Genomic DNA, 25,869 nt, shown 5'->3' on the forward strand with positions numbered 1-25,869 from the left:
AAGGAAAGTAAGCCTATGAGACACCTGGTAGGGTGTGTGTGTGTGTGTGTGTGTGTGTGTGTGTGTGTGTGTGTGTGTGTTCCTATCAACTTTGCAGTGCCTGGACCAATATGAACACAATTGGGTACAGTTGTAGGGACACCTCAGTGGCGTAGTTTGTAATGATGTCATCCACTCTGATTCAAGATGAAAGACGCATGAAAGTCTGAGGCACAAGTGGGCTAACTTGTGGACCATCTAACTGATTTGAACCAAATGTGATACAGCTGAAGGGACACATAGGGACATCTCAATGGCATAGTTTATGATGATGTCATCCACTCCAATTGGATCCTCCCCTTGCAATTGGAGGATAAATTTTCCTTTCTATTGAAAAACTGCTGATTTTGATTTGTATTCTTTGGGAGAGTACTGTAGTATCTTCAGCCATGTTTGTCAGAAGTTACTACCCATTCCTCTCCAGAGTAATAGCATTATAGGATTCAATAACTGGGCTGGGCACATAATTGATCTTCAAACTCACAGAATACCACCCCCACTTTAGTAGCACAGATCTTGGTTTTTTGTTTTTTTTTGTTTAACAACAAATAGTTATTAAGGGATATTTTAAGTCTGCAAACTTGGCAAAAATCCCAATAGAGCAATCAGGATCCTAACTGTAAAGTTTTCAGTTCTGTTTTGACTGAAGTTCTATAAATTACCTAACAAATAATATAATCATGTGAGCTGAAACCACAAGTTAGAACTTCCTTGTTTTGAACACCAAAACCTTTGTAACACCTTCAACTAAGATAAAGTCACCTACTCACCTCCCAGGAAAAAAACCAAATGAAATTAGTGGATTCAGTAATAGTGGCAATGTGATCCCACCTCATGACTATTCAGCAGTGAATAAAGACACAACAAGAAGCAGACATCTCTTCAGCCAAGCTTTTTCAGCTTTTTAAATTTTTAAGTTTTAATCTGTTTTTAATTTTTAGATTGCCTACAGTGTTTTAAGATATTTGTGTATGTTTTAACTTGTTCTATGTTATTGTTAACCGCCCAGAGAAAAAAAGTTTGGGGCGGTGTACAAATTTGACAAATAAATAAATAAAAACAATTTGTGTTCACTTTAAATCTGTACTTCATTTTTTATTTTTCTTAAAAACACACATACACAAACAGCAATTATTAAAAATAGCAAATGCTTTAACAACCATGTCCAAAACTACAGAATATCTTCCCAGAAATTCACCACAAACCTCACAGTTCTGCTCGATTTAATTTTCTTAAGGATGGTGTCAGCAATGCTGTCTCCTGAAATAGTGGCAGGCCTTAAGCCAATCTGATTGAAACAGCAGGCTTTATCCCTCTGAATTGTGCCTTTTTACCATATATAGTGACTTCTCAGAGGCTATTCCCACGACCAGGGCTACGGGAGCCCTGTTTCGGCTGGTTGTGTGCCACCATGGGAGCTGCACGGCTCCCAGCAGCCAGCCCTCTAAAATGCCCCCACTTAAACGAGGTTAGCAGAGCGAGCACTCCACTAACCCTGTTTTTGTGATCGTGAGTTGACACAGTGTGGCTATACACCACGGCAACTCATGAGGAGATCTGGTCGATTCTTGAAACCTCAACTCTTTTAAGGGATGGAAACCTATAGGAGTCCTTATATCTTCTTCTCCTTCCCTCACTCAGGACATACAGGCCTTGAGCAGGATCCCCCCCCCCCACCTTCCCAGGGCCTGTTCTCTGGCTACAGTTGAGCCCTGAAGAGCTACTATGAGCTCTTCTGGCCACGGCTCTTCTTCTTTTAATCTATTTATTTATTTATTTGATTTTTATACCGCCTTTCCGAAATGGCTCAGGGCGGTTTACAATAAAAAACAGAAATCATTAAAAACAATTAAAACAGAAATACAAATATTAACACCAATTTAAAAACATCTTATTTATTTATTCGATTTTTAGACTGCCCTTACAAAATAGCTCAGGGCGGTTCACAAACATCAAAGACCCTTTAAAACAATTTAAGAGCACTGGAAGACCTGGCCAAACAGGTAGGTCTCGAGGGCTCTCCTAAATTCCAATAAAGAATTCAAATTACGGATGTCTGCAGGGAGCTCATTGCACAGTCCAGGAGTGGCTACAGAGAAGGCCCGCCTCTGGGTCGCCACCAGACAAGCTGGTGGCAACTGGAGATGAACCTCCTCAGATGATCTTAGCGTGCGGTGGGGATCAGACCGAAGAAGGCGCTCTCTAAGGTAATCTGGACCTAAGCTGTTCAGGGCTTTAAAGGTAATAACCTAACCAACACTTTGTATTTTGCTCGGAAACACATCGGCAGCCAGTGCAGCTGTTTTAAAACAGGCATCATATGGTCTCTCCGGGTTGCCCCCGAGACCAATCTGGCTGCCGCATTCTGAACTAACTGAAGTTTCCGGACTACGTACAGTGGCAGCCCCACGTAGAGTGCATTGCAATAGTCAAGCCGGGAGGTTACCAGCTGATGCACCACTGTTTTGAGGTCATCCTCTTCAAGGAATGGGCACAGCTGTCGAATCAGCCGAGGCTGATAGAAAGCACTCCTGGCCATGGCCTCCACCTGAGATACCAGGGTGAGGCCTGGGTGCAGGAGTACTCCCAAGCTGTGCACCTGCTCCTCCCGGGGGAGTGTAACCCCATCCAGCATTAATAAAGTTGTGGCATGTTTTAATGATATTTATTAGTGTCTGCCTCTTTTCCTTCTGTCTTGAAAATAATACATTTTAACAAGTTGTTCTGGAAAGAACTAGTCTGTCTACTTTCCTTCACTATAAAGTTAATTGATAAATACCATCCTCATAAGTTAGCCCATTTGATTCTTAAACATTCACATGTCCACCATCTTGAATTGGGGTGGATGACATCATCATGAACTATGCAATTGAGGTGTCCCTACAACTGTACCAATTTGGTTCATATTGGTCCAGGCATTGTGAAGTTGATAGGGAGTAGGGATGTGCATGGTCCGGAGCAGTCCGGACCTGCACCGAAGGGGGGCCTTTCTTTTAGGGCGGGGAGGGCTTGCTTACCCCTCCCACCTCTTTGCCCCCTCCAGCGCCCGTATTCTACTGTGTAAGAGCCCCTGGTGGCGCAGTGGTAAAACTGCCGCCCTGTAACCAGAAGGTTACAAGTTCGATCCTGACCAGGGGCTCAAGGTTGACTCAGCCTTCCATCCTTCCGAGGTCGGTAAAATGAGTACCCAGAATGTTGGGGGCAATATGCTAAATCATTGTAAACCGCTTAGAGAGCTCCGGCTATAGAGCGGTATATAAATGTAAGTGCTATTGCTATTGCTATTGCTAATTGGGGTGCTGGAAACCAGCCGCCCCTGCCACCCCCCCGCGAGCGGATTAGGGCCAAAAGTAAACTACTGCCGTCCCGCCCTCCCTCCCTCCCACCCGCCCCCCGCCCCGAGTGCTCACCACATTGTTTTCCAAAAAAGAGAGGAGCTCGCGAACAGAGCTCCTCTCTCGGCAAAGTCTCGGGCCCAACTGGGGCCTTGGGCGCACATGCGCGCGCGATAGGATGCCTGATGGAACTTCCGGCGATCGGAGGCCCGGTCTACCCGCCGGAACGAGGCCGAGTAGACTGGGCCTCCGGCGATCGGAGGCCCAGTCTACCTGGCCTCTTCCCGGCGGGTAGACCGGGCCTCCAGCAGAAGTTCCATCAGGCGTCCTATCGCGCGCGCATGCGCGCCCAAGGCCCCAGTTGGGCCCGAGACTTTGCCGAGAGAGGAGCTCTGTTCGCGAGCTCCTCTCTTTTTTGGAAAACAATGTGGTGAGCACTCGGGGGGGCGGCGGGTGGGAGGGCGGGACGGCAGTAGTTTACCTAATCCGCTCGCGGGGGGGTGGCGGGGGCGGCTGGTTTCCAGCGCCCCAATTACACAGTAGAATACGGGCGCTGGAGGGGGCAAAGAGGCGGGAGGGGTAAGCAAGCCCTCCCGCCCTTAAAGGAAGACCCCCCACCCGGACCCGGACCGGCCAGGTCCAAACCGTTCTGGACAGTTCGGAGGCCTTTAGAATGGCCTCCAGACCGGTTCGGACACACCCTAATAGGGAGGGACACACGGACAGACACACACATGCACAGAACTGGGGGACCTCATAAGCTTACTTTCCTTAAGTAAAGTAGACTAAAAATGGTTCACAAGTGGCATAGCCTCTGAGCATAGATGGAGTAGCTTTGTTCCCTTTAAGCCTCAGTTCTTCATTTAAGGGCTTACTCAAAGTAGTTTAATTGAAATTAAGAAGGACACCAGGTGGTGAAAACTTCTACATTGTTTTCCACTCACATTTTTAAAAGGATCTTTCTATTATTCTCCCCTCCCCCAACACAAAGATTGTTTAACTGTTCCCTCATTATTTGGAAGCAAGTCCCACTGAGTTTACTTCCTTCTAGGTATGTACACAGAATTGCAGGTTAAGTTATCAAAATGCTGCTGGGAAAGCCATGTGTACTCCAGCCCAGCATCCTCCTTCTCACAGTGCTCAGCTACATGTTTCCAGAAAGCTCCAAAGAAGTGCAGCAATGAAATCCCAGAAACCATTCCCACCGAATGCCAACAAACTATTATTGTGGTATAGATTGCCCTTGAACATGGAGGTTCTACATGCAAGTCAAACCACCTGTGAATATGGAAGCTGAATTTCTTGTACGGCTAAGTGAAGTTTCCAGTTTGGCTCTGATATAGAACCTCCATGTTCAAGAGCAGTCTACACCAGAATGATGGTTTATTAGTGCTGGGTGGGGATGTTTTTAGGATTTCCTTGAGGTTCCTTCTTCAGAATTTCCTCACACTGAGTCCTTGGTCCCAGTACTATACATGTTTAGTCAGAAGTAAGCCCTAGAGAAATAAATAGGTTCCCCACCCTTCTACGCTTTGCTGGGGGGCTGGGAGGAAGGGAAGGGAGGGAGAGATAGAGCCCACATTCTCTCTGCTCGTCCCGATTCCCATGTGTAAACTGAGAAGTAAGCGTCAGTGGAATAAATGGACTTACTTTCTAGTAATTTATTCCAAGTTTTGCTGAGGGGCTTTGTCCCACCACTCCACCCCCACCCACCCCCGCTTTGGGGGAGGGGGTAAAAGCTAACTCTTAGCTAACTTTCCCTTAGTTATTTTCCCTGTTGTTATGGGGATTTCAAACAATAATTAGTCAAAAATAACTAGAATGATGTTTTTCAATCCATGAAAGACACCAGTCGAGTATGAACCAGAAGTTTTTCGAGAATGCTAAAAAACAAAAAACATAAATGCACTATTTATGGTGAAAAAATGTTGCCAACACTGCTTTGAAACCTTGATTTAGGCGTTAAAAATGTAAACTGCTGTATATCAGCCAACTTACAACTGATTTGTACCAAATGTGGAGAAGTAGTGTCTCTTGTCCCCTAGTTGATGTGTGCTCATTTTCATGGGGATTGGATAGATAATTTTGATTTTATAAGCAATAGAATGTTCAAGGCTTATGACTGTGCCAGTATAATTAGGATTTTCCAACTTAAATTTCTGACAAATCTACAATAAATAGGCATACCTGAACAGCGTATATTTTCCCTCTTCTTCAAACTTGTCTATATACAGTTGTAAGATCTTTAAACTCTTCTTTCTCTACACAGAAATGCATAGTGAGAAGTCAGATTAAATTAACTTCCGACTCAATACTGTTAATCACATGAAACTCAGTTACATACCAAAGGCTGAAGTGGACACAGGATCATCACTTTTACTAAATCCTGCAATTAAGAAGGAAACATACACATTATGCATGAGACTTAAGATAAAAATATATCCTTTGCAAGCAAAATATGTGAAATATTATTGAAAAAAGGAACCAATTTTAACTCACAAAAATAAGGAAACAAGAGTTGTAAAGCTGTAACTCCATCCTTAAGCCACACTACTGCACATATAGATATATTACATATATTGGAGAGGTCAGGGCAGTAAGCAATCTTGTAAGTGTATTAGCTGCAATAAAGGCAGAGAGAAGTGGATTAAGGAGAGAGTGACGGAGTAAAAGACGTCAACTTAGATACTGTATTATGTCTGAGATAGTTCACGAATACAGAGAGCATTCAGAAAGACATCTAGCAATTGGATGAATTCAAATGTAACATATACTGCTCACAAGAGGATTTCTCAAAAAGTGCATACACATGGAAGAGAATGATTATGCTCATCACATTTCTACATCTCTATAGGAGCTTTCACACAGGACTGTTCTGGGGGAGAGGATTCTGTGTATAACCTGATTTTGACTCAAATGTTTCAGCCTGTGTTCACAACATTACTTTACAAGTCATTGCAAGAATAATACCACAGCCACTCTCTAGAGTATCAATATTCCGTCTCTCCTTTTGTTATACATTTTTCTTTGGTTCCAAAAGCATTTTATGTTAATATTCAGATTCCACATTTAAAATAATAATTAGTAAATCCCAGCATTTGAGAAACCTCACTTCAAATGTCACATTACAATCTATTTTGTATTCCATCCCGTGAAAATAAATGTAGGGGTTGAACTGTGATTTGCCACACAGGCACACTGACTTTCATTCCCATGCCTCAGGGTTCAAAGGAGATATCGACCTGGATCTTAAGAACAGTGAGTAACATTCCACTTGCAGAATGTGATTTCCTTTCTGCTACAACCCACTGCACCCCTGAAAACCCAGTCCAAAGGTTGAGAGACCCTTGGGAATGGCTTGGGATATAGTACAGGGGGCTGCAGATGGAGGGGGTTATTCAGCAGAAATAATGGAATTCCCACTTTTGCATGAACAGAAGTGCCTTTCCACTCGCAGTAGATATCTTTGAATCCATACCATTGCATCTTTCTGCCTCTTGTCAAACTAGGTGGAGGGCTGAAACTGGTATTCAGATTTATAATCACAACAGCCCTGTTCACATGCTATGCTCACTCATATGAGTGTACAGTGTACACAAGTATGGATCTGTACATAGGTTGTGTTCAACTTTGAACTTGAACACAAAGAGATACAGCAGTACACTTCCTATCTGTACCACGCATTTGAAGGTACAGATCAGGTTAACTTCTGAAATGAATGCAGTTGCAGTCATTCACACAAAAACATGAATGTATAGCATAATATCTGAATAGGGCTAGTGTGTACATCATATTTCATTCTAGTATCTTAACATTCTACCGGGTTACCGCATTAACAAGCAAACAGAATGTTTAATGGGTTAGTTAAACTAAAGGTCTCCTTTTGCTTGGCCATTTACCAATATCTCAAGGAGTTGGAGACAGAACTTGATTTTAGCTCCAAACAAAATGAAGGATATAAGAAGAAATTTCTATTAGATACAAAATCTGAAGAAGTATGACCTTTTTTTAAAAAGCCACAGATGGAATTTTAAGACTTTTTGTATAAGTCTGTTTAATAAACCAAATTAAAGTATTTACAGTCTAAATTCTTCTCAAAGCACTTGAGAAACATTAACATATTAGACAGCGCAGTGTGTATAATTAAAAGTTTATAGTTTCCATTGCATTACCTGAGGTGTTGTAATAAAGCCTTTGAACTCCAAGTACTCAAGCAAAAGGCTATTATCTTCCAGTCTCAGTAGACAGTTCTCCAATAAATCCTACAAATTAAGTTAATATATTCATGTTGAGGACTATGGGCACAACCTCCACTGCACACAGGGAACATTCTGCCATGCACAGAATGGAGGACAGCCAATTATGAATGCTAAACGCCATATGTTTGCATCACAGCCTTTTATGCACTATAGAACTACTAGACTGAGGTGAATGTAACTTTGAAGGACTGTACTGCCCTCAAATGACATCTAAAGGCAAACTAGCATGCCAGTCCTATATTTAACTGAAAATCCCTTTTATTCTCAAGGAGGAAGAGGCCTGTCCTTATGGCAGATGGGCTGCATATTTGGAGGAAAGGCTTGTAAGATGCAAGGACTCTTTTGGGATGCAGTCCATCTCGGCATGCTGTGAACACAGACTACACCCCCGCCCCCATCTACTCCATCCCAGGATCCCTGTCAGAGAGAATCCAGTCAGGTGTTGCTTTTACTGCAACAGTGTCCAAAGTACCATCTATCTTCCCCCACTCCCCCAGAAGTGAATTGCAACCATTCACATATGGGAGAAGATGAAGAGGGGACATCACTGGGATGGTAACTAAACTGGCTCCCTGTTCTGGTGGCCCCAGACACTGAGAATCAAGCTTCTTATCTGAACATCCCCACCTTTTAGTCTGCATAGCTCTATTCTGGCTTCTGCTTCTTAGTCAGGCTAAACTGGAAGTGGGAACTGGCCGATTAGGTAAGATGGATAAAACTTACTTCCATGCAAGTGTGTTTAGATCACACTGCAAGAATGCTTTCAAACCCCTACCAAATCAGGGGATTAAAATGCCCCAGGGTTTTGGACAGTGTAACACCAAAGCTTCACGTAGGAAGAGGTGGGACACAATTCAGCTAGAATCGCCTCCATTTATTTCAACAGCAATTGGTGCAGTGCTGCAGCAAACTTCATTCAAATTAAGTGGCTGGTTGCTTAGCAACAGTGCTTAATAGATTGCTATGGCAGCAATTTCAACTTTACCCAAGCGCCCATGCTAATGAAGTACCAATTTGTAGGCCCATAACCTGAGTTAGGCTGCAACCATAAGCATACCTACTTAGATGTAAAACCCTCAGAATTCCGTCCAGCTTACAACGAAATACATGCATGTAGAGTCAGAGAGCAATACAGCATTTTTTTTTATTTTAAGGAAACAAACTGATAGATGGAACAAGCTGACACTTTGGCAGCACAAATAAATGTAACACTTACAAGTCCTTTTGATAAAACAGGTTCTTCTGTCCTATAAGAAATTAAGATGCTGTCAATTTTTAGATGCCATGTAGAATAGACTTACCCCTATGATGCCTCTGTAGATCAGCAGACCGGGTCATTGCAGGATCTGTCTGCCACATGATACTCCAATAGGTCAGCTACCTACATGACTACACTATATCCTGCCAAAATTCCTCACACTGATTTCAGCACAGCACTGTGCAAGGCAGCCCAAAACTCATGTGAATGTGATCACTCTCAGTGAACAGTAGTCATAGGCTTAATCATCATTTCCCCCCAGATTCTCCTGGAGTTTTTGCTACCAGCTTCAGAGAGCACAAGCTTTCATTGCCTCAAATACTATGTCATGTCAAAAAAGAAACTGAGGGGCAATTAAACTAGATGGGCACAAGAAACTCTAATTATGTTTTGCTGTTGGTGGCTGGCATCCTGCCTAAATGTATTTGAGGAAGCCCCACTGGAATTAAAATGACAAGTTGGGCGTGCCTTTTAACTTCAGTGGGACTTCTTTAAGTTTAGTCAGGATGTTAGCCAGTTTATTTTATTGCATATTCCCTAGAATGTTGTTATTGGCTTATTAAGTCCTTAGGCAGTGATGAAACAAAAGCTGGACTAAATGGAGTGAATAACCTTACCTTTTCAACAGAACTTGAATGTGTCCCATATTGCACTGCAGAATATATGATGGGCTACAAAAAGAGGGGCATGTATGAATATAACTTACAGACAACATCTATGCAATAAAATAAATCCCATATTGGGATGCTACAGAATACGGCAAGCCACAAAAGCTATCCTTGAAAATAAATTTGCTGAAGCTTCTAGCCCACATACAAGTAGTCTGCTTGCCCACACATATAGACTTGTGTATTTATAAAAGTAATTTCTCGTGCAAAATAAAATAATAATCTTTTATTAAATTCCCCTGCCTGGTTGCCTGGAGGAGATTCTTGCAAGGCTCAGGTAACCAGGCAGGTGGCCACTTATACAGGTGAAACTCGGAAAATTAGAATATCGTGCAAAAGTCCATTAATTTCAGTAATGCAAATTAAAAGGTGAAACTGATATATGAGACAGACACATTACATGCAAAGCGAGATAAGTCAAGCCTTAATTTGTTATAATTGTGATGATCATGGCATACAGCTCATGAAAACCCCAAATCCACAATCTCAGAAAATTAGAATATTACATGGAACCAAGAAGACAAGGATTGAAGAATAGAACAATATCGGACCTCTGAAAAGTATAAGCATGCATATGTATTCAGTACTTGGTTTGGGCCCCTTTTGCAGCAATTACTGCCTCAATGCGGCGTGGCATGGATGCTATCAGCCTGTGGCACTGATGAGGTATTATGGAAGACCAGGGTGCTTCATTAGCGGCCTTCAGCAATTCTGCATTGTTTGGTCTCATGTCTCTCATCCTTCTCTTGGCAATGCCCCATAGATTCTCTATGGGGTCAGGTCAGGCGAGTTTGCTGGCCAATCAAGCACAGTACACTGTATACTTTTCGGAGGTCCGATATTGTTCTATTCTTCAATCCTTGTCTTCTTGGTTCCATGTAATATTCTAATTTTCTGAGATTGTGGATTTGGGGTTTTCATGAGCTGTACGCCATGATCATCACAATTATAACAAATTACGGCTTGACTTATCTCGCTTTGCATGTAATGCGTCTGTCTCATATATCAGTTTAACCTTTTAATTTGCATTACTGAAATTAATGGACTTTTGCACGATATTCTAGTTTTCCGAGTTTCACCTGTAAGCCTGCATGGGGGAGAGAGAAAAAGAGATCATACTTACTTGAAAACTACTGGAAGGCAATCAATACCAAAGCAGTCCTGAACAAATACCATATATGACAGACACGCCAAAGAATCTGCAGTTTGTTCTTTGTCTAGCTCGACTAAATCCTCATCATCCCAGCTTTCATTTTTGCATCCAGGCTTTGAGAATACCTTTGGAAACAACTCTCTAACGTCCAGCAAAATGGCCTGTTAATCAAAAAGACTTTGCTGTTGCAAGTAATGGAAGACACAATACGGTTCCTCAGGTCTAAAGTTGTTGTGAATATGTTTAAAGGCTGCATAAAAGATACTAAACATTTGTAAACTACAATGCACCTAGAATGGGAAGTGGGAGATATGTAACCATTGTTCAATCCCTGGCATCTCCAGATAGGGTTGAGTAAAATTCCTGCCTGAGGCCCTGGGGATCTGCTGCCAGTCAGAGGAGACAATACCAAGCAGGTGGAACAAAGAAAGGTGGAACAAAGTAGATGGCAGCTTCCTAAGTTTCTACAGCCAACATACTCTGGTCTGACCAGAGGAGAGCTGGTCTACAAGAGGAGAGCTGGTCTACAAGAGGAGAGCTGGTCTACAAGAGGAGAGCTGGTCTTGTGGTAGCAGGCATGACCTGTCCCCCTAGTTAAGCAGGGTCCACTCTAGTTGCATTTGAATGGGAGACCACATGTGAGCACTGTAAGATATTTCTTTTAGGGGATGGAGCCGCTCTGGGAAGAGCAGAAGGTTCCAAGTTCCCTCCCTGGCCTCTCCAAGATAGGGCTGGGAGAGATTCCTGCCTGCACCCTTGGAGAAGCCGCTGCCAGTCTGTGTAGACAATACTGTGCTAGATAGACCAATGGTCGGCCTCATTATATGGTTGTTGCAAAAAAGGAAAAAAGTCTAAATTTTGGAAATAAAATTATGCAAAATAGATATGAGAGGTTAGGGAAACATATTACTGGTAACAGATAATACATTGAAACAGGATGCAAGTGATAAGGTAGCCATCAAAGAAAAGACAGCAGTCTTTAGTTGTAATGGAGCATACATTCACTGCTTCTATACAACAATTATTCCTTACTTAAAGGCAAACTAACTCTATTGGGAGGGCAACTTAAAACCGCTTGTGACCTCTTCCTGGTTGAAGAGGTCTCCTACTTGCCTCTAGTCATCTTCTAGATACTTACACATTGTGTTTCACTTCAATAATTTTTTTAGTTACAGAATCTGGATACCGTCCCCTCCCACCCCCCACCCCCAAGTATTGTGCACAAAGAGCAGTGTCATCCGATTGATACTGCAGCAATAAATGAGGCCTTCTACAGCAGACCCTGTGAAGTAGTTCAAAGCAATTTATCATGAGGATTAAATGTAATCTGTTAAGCACAACTCATTTGTAACATTTAGGGTCCTGGTTACTAGATGCTGTGCCAGGCCCTTACCTGAATCAGCACTGCCTTAGGAAATCCTATAAACGAATCTTGCTGACCAGGACAGGAAGCCAGTGTGTGCAAGTTATTTTGCAAGTAACTGTAAATCATGTTAGAGCTGAGAGAAACACAAAGTGTACTTCACCATTCAAAGTGTACTTACTATTATGTCAGCAGCAAACTGCCTTAGGGGATGTTCAGCAGAGTCTTCAGGCAGTTGGTCAAACTCTGCCATTAACAAGGGATATTTCAAGCTTTTCAGGCAACTGAAAACCAAAGTAGTTATTACAGAAACATTGAAGAAAACCACTTATAAGGGCGCCAATATGCAATCTAGTGGCCTTAATGGCATATCTGGAATTCTGGTATTTAAAAACTATTCTACCATATAACTGAAGGGAGGGAAGAAAGCATGTCAGGATCTAGGAGCTGGGACTATGCCTAGAAATAGGGAAATACAATTTTTTACCAGGATAAAATGACTGGGAAACACCCACTCGTGGCAAGGGCTACTTGCTTGCCTTCTTGTACATCCCTAGTTCCACCCCCACCTTCAGATTATACATATTAAAGATTTCCTTAAAAAAAAAAAGAAAAAAGCAAGGGTCTCCCAATTATTTCCAAATGGAGCAAACTCACTAATGGAAAGGTTAGTGGAAACTCACGAATGATACTTTGTAGTCCCAAATATCGCTGCCTGCCCCCCACCCCCAACCAATAAAATATCTGGTAGCTACTGGTCTGGCTAGTAACATGGCAAAAGTGTACAAAAATCAGGCATGCACATTCATGTTTATGTCTTTAAGCTGGAGCTACGTGTCCGGTGTAAGACCAGAGTCACCACCAAACAGCTGGAAAGTGGCAGGCGAAGGGGATGCTTTGCAGCAAAAAAGCTGCAGGCAGAAGAGGCTGCTTAACTTTTTCCTCACCCCACAACCTTTACTCTGCAGCTGCCTCTCTTCTGCTGCTTTTCTCCCATGTGGCAGACATATATGGAAAGTAGACAGGGTAGGGATTTGCAGGGCGAAGGTGGGGAAAGGGTGAAGTTTCTGCCTGCTGCAAATCACCTTCTCATCCTGCTGCTTGGCAGCTGTTCAGCAGACACCCAGATTCCCAGACTAGGGTCTGCGGACAGTTGTGTGTTCTCCACCATAGCATGTTGCCCTACATAACCATTTAGAGCAAAAGCAGGATACTTACAACCCTAGCAATTCCTCCTTCAGATCTTTGTAATCAGTACTTGATGAGGCCTCCATAAGTTTAACAGTCTCATCCACAAAAGGTTTCACAAAATGTATCAAAGCACTGCAACACTGGCAGAGGTCATGCTTGTCTTCTTGCAGCTGTTGCTTTGTATAAGGTACTGGGAGAACTGAGAGCTGGCTCAGAATGGTAGACAACGATAGCCCCACTGAATAGGCTTTCTTTCTATGAAGTTTCAGAAGCACTAAGAGAAAAAGAAACAATTCGAATTTCTTTTTGTTATAAATCTACACTATTACAGATGGTTTATTATGAATGTTATACATTTCTGCCAAACTGCTCCAAGTAAAAAAAAAGAAATGTGGTTATGAGCCACTAAACCAAATTCTACTGTTTGTGACTCTGAGCATCAGTGAGCTCTGCTTCAGATGCACAGTGGTCTTCTGCCTGGAGAGTTCCATGCAGTTCAGAAGCTTATATATCCACACCACTGAAGCTTATTTATTGTTAGATTACTATATGAGGTGCTGAAGAACCTCTCAGTTGGTCCAAATGCAGTGGCAAGGGTCTTGACTTGTTCAAGACCCCCAAAACATATTACTGTGGTTCTTTTGCAGCTGCGCTGGTTACCAGTTTGATTCCAGGACCCATTCAAAATGCTGGTTTTAACCTTTAAAGCCCTAAATGGCTTGGGATCAAGGTTCCCAAAGGATCACCTTCTCTCACAGGAATCCATTCCATGAGAACATCTTGAGATAGGAGATACCCCCATACCACTTAAAGCCCCTCTTTTTCAAACATAGTTGCCATGCAGTATGAGTGGCCGCCATTTAAGCAATACATGCCTATGGAGAATGAGTTGTATGGTTCTTTGTAGCTCAGAGCATCACACACACACACACGCACGCCAAAACCTTGTTAGGGTTCCAAAAAGATAGCATTGATTCCCTACAGGGACACTTTTTTGGACCAGACTTCCAGAGTTTCACAGGAAGCTTATACCGGCAGCCTTCTTCAACATCACAGCTAATTGACTTGACTTTCAAGTCAAGTCAATTATGTGGTCTATTAAATGAGTTCTATACACATGGTTCACAGTGGATTTTGTTATCTTCTTCTATGGATTATCTGTGAAAGTTTTACTAGCGCATAAGATATCTGATTTATCGGAGTGGTTGTTTCATAATACATTATATGTTGGATTAAATAAGGTATTTTATTTGTGGATTTAGACTCTATCTGGAGTTCTTTACCTTATCACTGATAAAATTTACCAGATCATCTTGAGGAAGATCTTCTCTTAGGCGAGGGCTGCACAACTTTGGCATCCCAGCTGCTGTTGAACTAAAGTTCCCATCATCCCCAGCCACAGTGACCAACACAATCAGGGATGATGGGAGTTGTAGTCCAACAACAGCTGGCGGGCCCAAGTTTTGCAGCCCTGCCTTAGGCTCTGTCAAAGTCCTGTTTGTGGAAGGGGCTCTCCCACCCCTCCTTTTCACTGCAGTCCCTTACATTCCCAAAAGTGCCCCCTGGAAAGAGAAGGATCCTCCTGAATGGTATTCAGTGCAGCATGGGGACAGGGCTGCAGCTGGAGGGAGAGTTCAACAGGGATTTGGAGCCCTCCCTTGCCTTGAGCAGAAATGCCTTCTGTTCATGCTCCATTAGATCCAAGCCATTGTTCCCACCCTCAGAGTGGTCATTAGGGTTGATGAGACAAATTATGAAGCACCTGGCATACTAAAAACACTTTATAAATTATAAACAAGTATCCTAACAGAACAATACCACCTTGGATGCCTTCCCATAATGTTAGGCTTCCAGAACATCATTTACTGCAAGCACTGATACTATTGGTCTCAATGCTCCAAAACATTCTCTGCGGCAATTAAACTAATAATGCAGCCAGTCAAGCTTTTTTGTTTCAGCGTACAGTAAATAAAATGTTCATTACCTTCCTGCAGAGGCTTAAGCAAAAGCAAAACAGTTTGGGATATCTGTTCTCCAGAAGCTTGTTCAATCTGCTCCAGAAAACCCAACACAAGCTCTTTTGGACTGCACAGCTGCAAGAATGAAGAGAGTTAGTGTTAACATAGTCTATATGGTTTATTTCCAATATCTCATGATAATCTCCACCACCTTTAAGATGACAAGTATGATCATTTGCATTGTCATCCGACTGAAGAATCTTAATTGATTAATCATATGAATTTTAGTTAATTAAACTGCATATGAGAAAAGCTATAGTTATAAAGAAAAAAGGCACTCATTAGGGGATACACATGCTAGTTGCAGTATGTAGAACTTTAGATTCACCCTTCTTTCACACAAAATGCCTTCTTCCATCTATGGTAAAAATGAAACATTATCTTCAGTTTCTCTAAGTATTTGTATTAAAAATGAATTTTTAAAAACACACTAAAACTTTGCTGTCCAATTGGTGAGGGGGCACCTTTTAAGCTTATGACAATCATTACAATCACTTAATCGACTAAACTCTAAGACTTTAGTAACAGAGTTATCTTTTGGGATGACATTCAAGTTTCCTATGGCAGACAATTTTCTACCATATGAACACATTAACACTCTAACTAGCTCAAGTTTAAATGTCGCATGACTGCCTGTGCTGCTTCAGAGTAGCATGGTTGCAGAGGCTTTCCTATAAAAAAATCCAATACGCCCAAACCAAGATTCTGGTTAATTATTCCTTAAAACAATGCTACAGGTATGTCAGCCTCAAAACTTCCATCTTTACATCTACAAGACCTGGCTGCTAAATGTGAGCCCCAATTGTAAAAGCTTGCATTTCTACTATTGGGAGATGCTTAGATGAGGAATCTTCAGAAGAAAGAGTTGCAAACCTCTGGAGCTACTCCCAGAAAGCATTTCTGTGTTCTTTGCAGCCACTTCGTGGCTTTTTGCCAATCTGAGAACCAGTGTACACTTTGTGTAATAAAATGAATTTAAGTGTTTACTATCATGTAAAAGGTTTCCTACAATTAACACAGATTGGGATATATTACTAGTTTGCTATATGCAGGGAGAGAGGGGTGAGTGGGAGGGAGAGCGCATAAGTAAATGCGAGGAGGCATTAAACAATATGAACCCTCTCCATGCACAGACTGAAGTGGTACAGTTCAGAATTCCAACATCACTTTAAAAAAGAATGCACCCCAAACTCAACTCCTGGAGTGCCTTGTCTCTTACTTATTACGCTTCTTGAGCAGAACTCCTTTCCCTGCCCAGTCTCAGACATATAACATCCCTATCTCCTTTACAAAAAACAAAAACAAAACACAACTACCCTTTGATTGCTAACTTATCTAAAAATCCTAGAAGTATCTGTCACCTAGAAGTGTCTGCCACCTGGAAGGGCAAGGAACACTGTGTGAAAGTACCCCAAACAGTGTTCGCTCTAATTTTCTTCATCTATGCACAGAATGAGTTTTGTTCTGGATGGCAGTATCAAAGCAGTGTGTGAGTATGTGCATTCAGAGTGGGGCCTTCCCGATTCATCCTGAGGGGGATCTAAAATTAACTGAGCGTACATAAAAGAAACTTGTGTGCATGCACACACTTGCATGTGCCTTAGGGGGAACACTGACCCCAAAGAGGTGAACAAAGCAGGCACTGTGTTTTACCTCCATCAACTTTTCTAGTATTTTCAGGCAGAATCCTCTCCTAACATCATCTTGTTTATACTTCAGCAGACATCCAACTAGAGGACCAATGAGATTCCAGCCCATACTTTTGACAATAACCTGCAGAAAAACACATTTCAAATGCCAATTTAGATTAAGACAAACACCTTGAAAGACAAATTAAATGAGTTCAAGTAGAGATCTACATTCAAACTATTTCAACGTCAAGGGCCGTTTTTGAAATATCATGTAAGCACCAGGGCTGCTGTTAAAGTACTTGCAGTACTTTAAAAAGCAGCCTTGGTATATGGCCTAGTCTGCATTGTGGTTATAAGCCTTTACCTGGGTGTACCACTTTAACCAGCAGGCGAAGGCTCACATGATAGAATGCTCCCCCATACAAAAAACCAAACAAAAACCAAGGCTAGACTAGAAGCATTCCTTCATTTTCTGTGAAATAATTTTGCATTCAGTCATATAACCCCATTTATAGCCTGGACTGGTACAGCTCAATTACAGGATTACCACACCAATGAAATTAGGCTTAAAACTTCAGCAAGCTAAACTATGGAATCATGATTCAGTATTTAACCGAAGATAGTTCATGTGAATTTTGCTTATTTAATCCTCTGCTTTAGATGGCACATTCATTTTAGGAAACAGTTCCAAATAGGCTGCAACATCTGATGAGTTTTGAATTAGTTTGATATTATTGAGCTTGCCTCTCGATATACAAGAAATAAGCACTGACCAATGGAACTGGTTGACCAGGACCTTTCTTATGGCTAAACATATTAATTTACAAAACTGGAAATGTAAACACTCCCAGGATATTGAAGGTTGGGTCTCTGAGTTGATCACATTAATGCCCCTTTTATTGTGAAAGAATGCATCTTTCTAAATATGACAAGATCTGGTCCGAATTTCTGAGCCTATTTGCAATTTAAGAGCCAAGCAACTTCTCCCTCCCCACTTTTATTTTTCCTCCTCTCCCTTTTGGGGGCAGTGAGGGAGGGATGGGTGACTGATTCATTACTTACACATACTTGTTATTTTTATTTATACACAAACACAAACACAGTATACACAAGAGAGGAGAGCTGATCTTGTGGTAGCAAACATGAACTATCACCTTTGCTAAGTAGGGTCTGCCCTGATTTGCATTTGAATGGGAGACCTGTGAGCACTGTAAGATATTCCCCTCAGGGGACAAGGTCGCTCTGGGAAAAGCATCTGCATGCTTGCATGCAGAAGGTTCCAAGTTCCTTCCTTGGCATCTCCAAGATAGGGCTGAGAGAGGCTCCTGCCTGCAACCTTGGAGAAGCCACTTGCAGTCTGTGCAGACAATACTGAGCTAGATGGACCAATTGTCTGACTCGGTATATGGCAGCTTCCTATGTTCTTTATTCTGTACTTCAAAAACAGTCAATAAAATAAAAAAGTCAAGTCAAGTGCTGGTAACTCAAGGGGGCCATTCACACAACCTACCAGGCAGGTGGGTAGAAGGCTTCCCAAGACAATCATTGCTGTCCTGGTGGCAGCACACTCCATACTCCCATACATTCAGCGTTGCTCCATGCAGCGTGGAGCAAGGCTGATCACTCTGAGGCCGGGACTTGTTGTCCCACAACGCACTGAGCAAGTGTGCGGTGCATTGTAAGGATCCCCCCAGTGACGGACAGGTGCCCATCAGTGCTAGCTGGAAGCAGCCGGCGCTGACACACGATCAGTTGAATAGAGTTAAGAGGGCGCTTGCTCCCTTAAGCATGAGGTTTCTTAGCCGGGTTTGCCACAGAGGCATTGCCAGGACCCCTGTGCCTCCCGACGGGCACAGGCCAGACTTAACTGCCCTAGCCCCATCTTGGCTGCTCATGAGAACAGCCTCAAGATATTCAAACTATGAATGAATGAATGAATGAATGGCTTTATTGCGATCATTAATCAGTTATACATACAAACAGATAACACTGCATTCAGATAAAAGTTAAATCATACAGAACACACCAACATAGAAGCCTCTTGTAGCAGCATCTAAAAAGAAGGGCTGAAAATTAGCCGTTGGCAGATCTTAACAGCAACTGCACAAAATTTGGCAATATTGTAGGAGACAGAAGGCTTCTTATCTGCCAGAAGGAGTGTGGCGTAAAATTCAGCAGTCCGGCTGGGAAAGCATGATAGCAGGGGAGAAAGAAGACTGCACCGGCTATCATTATAAAAAGGACAAAACAGAAGCACATGGTGGACAGATTCGACCTCACCTGAACCACAGGGGCAAAACCGACTGGCTAGAGGGGTTTTCAAAAACTTTCCAGATAAAACTGCTGACGGTAGGGAATCATATCTTGATCTGAGAAACACCCTGTGATAGCTCGGTAAAGAAAGGGGACAATAGGTATCTAGCAGGTTCTCAGCTAAAATCGCCAAGCCATCCTCTTATGATCTGCGAGATGGAACTGAAATCATTCCGATGTTCAGTGTCTAAGACCCTCTGTTTTGAGGATCTCCTTGGCTTGACTGTAATCTAGTAATGACAAATATTCAGTAGAAAGGCCAAGAGATGAAAGTTTGCCCAATAGTGCTCGTGTCCAGTTAGACTGAAAGCTATCAGCCAACATAAGAGGGATCAGTCCCAGAGGGGAGAAATGGATCCTAAGCCAATAACTGAGGATTAAAATCCATGCTTTTGTTTTGACCCTCTGGAGGCCCGTTTCCAACTTCAACGCTGCGTTGGAGAAATATCAAGGGGCCCTCAATACTGCTCTAATAATCTTAGATTAGATGACCTCCAATGGCCTATAATTAAGGTAGGGGCCCAATTGTACACCATATAGACGTTGGGCCAATGATTTAGTAGCAAATAGCTTTACGGCTGCAGGGATAACCTCTCCACCTTTGGAGTGAAATAATCTTAATGTTGTTGAAGTGCTCCTTTGTGCCTGGTGGGCAATGTGGTCCACGTGGGCCTTCCATGACCCAGTAGCATGAAAAACCACACCCAGATATTTAAAACTATTGACCTGCTCTAAATGATGACCTTTAGATGACCTATATGCCAGTTAAATCTCTTAGGTCTCTTGGCAATGACCATCACTTTGGATTTCTGGAAATTAATTACCAAGTGATTGTCCTTGCAGTAAGCAGACAAGAGTCTGAGCTCTCGCCTAAGGTCCACTAGAGTTCATGAGAGGATAGCAACGTCATCTGTATACAGCAGGATTGGGACAGTTGCACTTGTAATAGTTGAGGAATGTAGCGCTAGATCGGAGAGATTAGCAGCTAAGGTATTTATGAAAAGATGGAGGGTACCAAAATGCACCCTTGTTTAACTCCTTTACTAGTAGTTATTAAATGTGAAAGTGAGCCTTGAGGATTACATCTCAGTCTTACACTGGTGTTCTCATAGAGCTTCTGAATCAAAAAAAGTAAACAACTATCGATATTAGTGTCTGAGTTTTCCCCAGAGGCTTATCTCGAGATTGAATCAAAGGCTGCTTTAAAATCTGCAAAGGCCACATAGAAGGAAGACTTAGGTTTGTTGCTATGTTTCTCAGTCAGATGGCATAATACCAGGGCATGGTCCATGGTTGAATGCCCTGTTCTAAAACTAGCCTGTTCATCTCCCAAAATACCTTCATTCCCCATCCAGTCTTGCAACTTCCAATCTAAATGCCTCGAGTAAAGCTTACTCACAACTAGGGATATGCACAAAGCCGGTTCGGAGGCCCTTTATGGGCGCGTCGGGCACGTGCACATCGCAGGCATGCAACTGTGCCTGGAGCGAGAAGGCGCGTGAAATACTTCCGGTAAAGAGGACAATGGGGCAGCAGGGAGATATGCTGCCACCCCGATGGACTTTAAGAAAATGGAGCGCTGGCAGGGGAAAAGCAGAGTGAGCGGTAAATGCACCCTCCCCCACCCTTAAAGATGCACCCACACACACACCTTTGAGGCACCCCCGCCCAGTTCTGTGCACATCCCTACTCACAATACTCAGCAGGCTGATTGGGCAATAGTTGGCACAATCACAGCTATCCCCTTTTTAAAATATGGGCATATTACGGCTATGCTCCAGTCTTCAGGTATGATTGGTATGAACCCAATTCAATCTATGCATGTAAAGAGGGCTGCGAAAGCAGGGGCCCACCAATCCTCTCAAATGACTTAATCATGTCAGAGGAGATACAATCACAGCCTTGCCAGCTTTTAAAGAATCAATAAGCTTCTTAACTTCGGCAACAGAAACACGTGGCCATTCAAGAAGTGGGTCATTTTTAAAATCTACTGGGAGTAGTTATTCCTCCTGAACTGCAAAGAGAGCTCTAAAGTGTAATTCCCATGTCTCCATAGGGACCTGACTAGTCCAATGGGAGGGATAATTATGGCTTTATTTAGCAGGGGGAGAGTAACTGGTCCTATCTACCCCCAGCACAGTACCTCCAGTGACTGTTGCTGGTGTCTTTCTTATGTTTCTTCTTAGATTGTGAGCCTTTTGGGGACAGGGAACCATCTTATTTATTTTTTATTTCTCTGTGTAAATCAACCTGAGCTGTTTTTGAAAGGATGGTATAGAAATTGAATGAATGAATGAATGAACGAATAATGGTCCGAGCAGCCAGCTGTAATATGCCAGAAGAGAGGGGAATTCCCTTCTCTGACTGAAACAATCAGCCGCTGCCAGGACAACCTTCAAGCCTCTATTTTCTTAGCTTTGATCAAGGATTTATATCATTTTTTCAGGACTAGTAGTGTTGAAGGAATTGCACATCGAGGGTCTTGTTGGTACAATTTATAGTTTGCCACTAACTCCTTCTTGGCAACTACACATGGGGTCAATCCATTGGCCGGCATCTTGGACTACACACTCTAGACCAACCCATTGGCCAGCAGTTATAATTAGTTCTTTCCCGCACAAGATGATCTTGTATCTTATGAATGAGTGTCCCATAATGTTCATATACAAGCCCAATCTCTCCCCTTATTAACTCATCACGAAGTCCCATCATATCATCTGAGTTTAACAAAATGTCCATGACCTGAGCCCAACTCTCATCCCACTTAATCCGTACTTCCCCAGTCACCACTTCCAAAGCGAAACTGAATTTATCATTGGAACAAGATGTCCCAACTGGCAGATTAGTCCTTAGAACCAAAAGGGAGAAACTATGAGTGCGTTTCTCAGTCAAATATTGGTTAAGAAGTCATGAAACATAGAAGCTATTCTTACAAGCAGCACAAACCGGGCTAGCAAGCCGAGCCTGGTTTTTGCTGCTCGTGAGAACTGCTGGGAGCCACATGGCTCCCAGTGGCGGCAAGCCCTCTTATGCAGACCGCCTCTTAACTCAGGTTTGGAGCATGAGCACCAAAGTATACAGTGTACTGTGCTTGATTGGCCAGCAAACTCGCCTGACCTGACCCTATAGAGAATCTATGAGGCATTGCCAAGAGAAGGATGAGAGACATGAGACCAAACAATGCAGAATTGCTGAAGGCCGCTAATGAAGCATCCTGGTCTTCCATAATACCTCATCAGTGCCACAGGCTGATAGCATCCATGCCACGCCGCATTGAGGCAGTAATTGCTGCAAAAGGGGCCCAAACCAAGTACTGAATACATATGCCTGCTTATACTTTTCAGAGGTCCGATATTGTTCTATTCTTCAATCCTTGTCTTCTTGGTTCCATGTAATATTCTAATTTTCTGAGATTGTGGATTTGAGGTTTTCATGAGCTGTACGCCATGATCATCACAATTATAACAAATTAAGGCTTGACTTATCTCGCTTTGCATGTAATGCGTCTGTCTCATATATCAGTTTCACCTTTTAATTTGCATTACTGAAATTAATGAACTTTTGCACAATATTCTAATTTTCCGAGTTTCACCTGTATATATTGAACCAACACAGAAAGACAGGTCTTGCCCAGGATTAGTTGGACAGGTACCACATTGTTTGTGTGCAGCACAGATTCAGAGCTTCACAAACCTACCAGCAGCTTTGTATGGGAAAATATAAATTGCCAACGCACTTCAGTGCTGACATGGAAGAGCAATGTGGTGCAGTAGATAACAGCCTGGGAGGTTCTACCAAGGAATATCCTAGTTTAGGATGAATGTTAGAACCTGTGTAAGTTTCAGTCCAAATTTCAAGTACTGTATGAATTGTATATAGCTCTATAAGAGGATGGTGGTATCATGGAGTGGGTTACTCCTTCCACTTACTCCAGGATATCACTCATCGAGTGGTGAAAATAAAACTTCACAGTAAATCCAATGTTCCTTTCTCCATCAGTGAGAATGGTATATTGGAAGAAGTGGGAGGAGTAACCTATGCAGGATACCTTCCATCTACCAATGAGAATAAGCCTTCATGAGGCCAACATTCCTATTTGTCACGTACTACATATAGCAATACACAATATCAAGGATGTTTACGGAGAACACAAAAATGCTCTAATAACCCATTACATTTTCTCACACTGCTAATTTGTAGCACATATGCCTGTTTGAACCAAGCCATGCAAGAATTAGATACAGGTTTTTGATTTTCTCTTTGTGGCACACAATAATATTTCTTCAAGCATACAGTAGGTACATACCACAGACAACTGTCTAGCTGTGGCGAAGTACCAATGAAACCAATCAAGCCAGAAGAATACTAGACAGCCGTGATGCACAGGGTTGCCACTAAACTTGTAGAAGCCCGAGAAGAATGTAGGACCTAAGAGTAGATCACTTAAGTAATGAGCACATGGCAGGAATATACATAATTACTTCAATTTCTATTGGTTTAGTACCCAGGCATTAAAATAGAAAACATGCTGTTTTTACTCACCTGGTTTTTCTCATTTTGAAAAACTTCTAATACTTCAGCTATATACCCTTCTTCCAAACATTTCTGTCCCGCAACTTGAAAAAGATTAAAATCTTCCCCTTTAAATTCTTCTTCATCTAGAATTTGCTATAATGTGAACACATGCATCTTCGTCATCATTTAAGATGTAATTAGAAACAGAACAGCTTAACTTCACAATACAATACTCAGTTCAAATTAACATAAGTGTTGTTCTTTCATAGTGTTGGACTAGGACCCAGGAGACCTGAGTTCAAATCCCCATTCAGTCATAATATTGCTGGGTGACTCAGGGCCAGTCACTGATCTCTCAGCCTAGCCTACCTCACAGGGTTGTTGTGAGAAGAAACTTTAACTATGTACACCGCTCTGGGCTCCCTGGAGGAAGAGCGGAATATAAATGTACAAAATAGAAAAAGGTATGCCAGCAACTCCAAAAACATGTCAGCTTCTCTCAGTATTTCCTTCAAGCTTTTTGTTCAAATTACTGCCTATCAATAATATTCAAAACAAGTGATCCTACTTTCAAGAGGCAAATGATAGCTAAAAGCAGCAGTCCCAAACCAGAAATAAGAGAACAGTGATGGAAGAGCAGAAGGCTGCTGGACTCCACTGAGCATTCAACTCAGATCTTGAAACTGCTTGGGTGGGGGCAGTTTGAGTTTCAAAAGAATGCTTGAAGGGGCCCCATTCCCCTGGCACCTCACCTTGATCCTCAAGGGGGAAAGGTTTACCCTGGGGATCAGGACAGTGTTGCTCTAATTTTTTTCATCTGTGCACAGAATTAATTTTGTTCTGGGCGGCAGTATCAAGGCAGTGTGTGTGCATGTGCATTCAGGCTGAATCAAGAAGTCCCACTCTGAGAGGGAGGTAAAATTAACTGAGCGGATACTTTTAAAAACAGTGCGTTCGTGCATGCGTGCATGCGTGCGCACATGCACACACCTTAGAGGGGACACTGGAGCTCACCTAGGTGAGCACCCTCTCTCAATTTCTCACAATACCCACAAGAAATGAAGATCAGATTTTATTTCCCGTGTTGCTATCTGTAAAGACTATATAAGCTCCTGAGGTTTAGTATAACTTAAAAACAAGTAAAATTCCTTACACATCTTCGTATTATGTTTCGAAGTTCCTCTTCTGCCATTGTTTGTGACCATCAAGAATGCTACAAATTAGAAAGACAGACATGAATGAGTCACACTTTAACCCAGGGCTTGACAATCCAGCTTGCCACAGTGCCTGGAAATTGAGATGTGGCACCTGACCAGGAGGAGTGAGCAAGCAAAGCAATCTACATCAAGATTGGTTAAATAACATTTTTCTGTCTGCTAGACAGTCTATGTGAACAATATATGAAGGGGCTAACTAGAAAACGATGGAATAAATTAACAGAGCAATATGTTTAAACACAGGATTGTTTCCTGCACCACTTTATTGAAAACCAGGAACAGGGTGCATTTTGCAATGGTGGACCAACTTTAGTTATATAGTCTGACAGACTGCTTTTCAGTGCAAGGACTACGTGGGCAGACTCGGGCAATAACAGTCTCATAAGAAAGTTTCATAAGAAAGGATTCAGCTAAGTAACGTCTTCAACTAATGATCTCTCAGGACCTCCAGACGGAACCAATTTACAGTGGCTGTCAGGGGCGGGGCGGACATGTTGGCTCTCTGCCACTTTAGTCTCAACCACTGCCAGATTTTATTTTTGCCTCAACATTGCAGATGCTTAGAAAGCCGTATTTCCAGCAGCACGTCAACACCACCAAAATCCTCCATGTGGCAGAGAATGCCACAGGCTGCCACTAGCCTGCCATAGGTTGAAGAAGATGTGAATCATATAGCTCAGTGGCAGAGCATCTGCTTTGCATGCAGAAGCTCCCAGATTCAAGTGCTGGCATCTCCAGGTAGGGCTGGGAGAAACCCCTGCCTGAAACCTTGCAGTCAGTGTAGAGTGTAGACAGTTCTGAGCTAGACTGACCAGTGGTCTGACTCAGTATACTCAGCAGCTTCCTATGTTCCTATCAGTCAACTTCGACACATAGTTTACAGTGGAGACACAGAAGTCCAGAAGAGAT

The 25,869-nt window shown here is 42.5% G+C and overlaps 1 protein-coding gene across 5 annotated transcripts in view; it reads right to left on the minus strand.

Annotated features, from left to right (window-relative positions):
- Window positions 1–25,869, minus strand: part of GLMN (glomulin, FKBP associated protein) — a 62,368-nt gene that overhangs the window by 28,808 nt on the left and 7,691 nt on the right. For all 5 annotated transcript variants that reach the window (XM_053243622.1, XM_053243623.1, XM_053243621.1 and 2 more), the window contains exons 2-13: window positions 24,897–24,956; window positions 23,771–23,896; window positions 16,938–17,057; window positions 15,251–15,359; window positions 13,294–13,540; window positions 12,257–12,359; window positions 10,683–10,873; window positions 9,509–9,562; window positions 8,850–8,880; window positions 7,547–7,636; window positions 5,719–5,760; window positions 5,562–5,635 (exon numbers count right to left, since the gene is read on the minus strand). In XM_053243622.1, coding sequence (XP_053099597.1) covers window positions 5,562–5,635; window positions 5,719–5,760; window positions 7,547–7,636; window positions 8,850–8,880; window positions 9,509–9,562; window positions 10,683–10,873; window positions 12,257–12,359; window positions 13,294–13,540; window positions 15,251–15,359; window positions 16,938–17,057; window positions 23,771–23,896; window positions 24,897–24,935 — 1,226 coding nt within the window. In that variant the 5' untranslated portion in view covers window positions 24,936–24,956. The remainder of the gene's footprint in view (window positions 1–5,561; window positions 5,636–5,718; window positions 5,761–7,546; window positions 7,637–8,849; window positions 8,881–9,508; window positions 9,563–10,682; window positions 10,874–12,256; window positions 12,360–13,293; window positions 13,541–15,250; window positions 15,360–16,937; window positions 17,058–23,770; window positions 23,897–24,896; window positions 24,957–25,869) is intronic.

This window comes from Hemicordylus capensis, chromosome 4 (genome assembly GCF_027244095.1).
Source record: "Hemicordylus capensis ecotype Gifberg chromosome 4, rHemCap1.1.pri, whole genome shotgun sequence".
NCBI lineage: Eukaryota > Metazoa > Chordata > Lepidosauria > Squamata > Cordylidae > Hemicordylus > Hemicordylus capensis.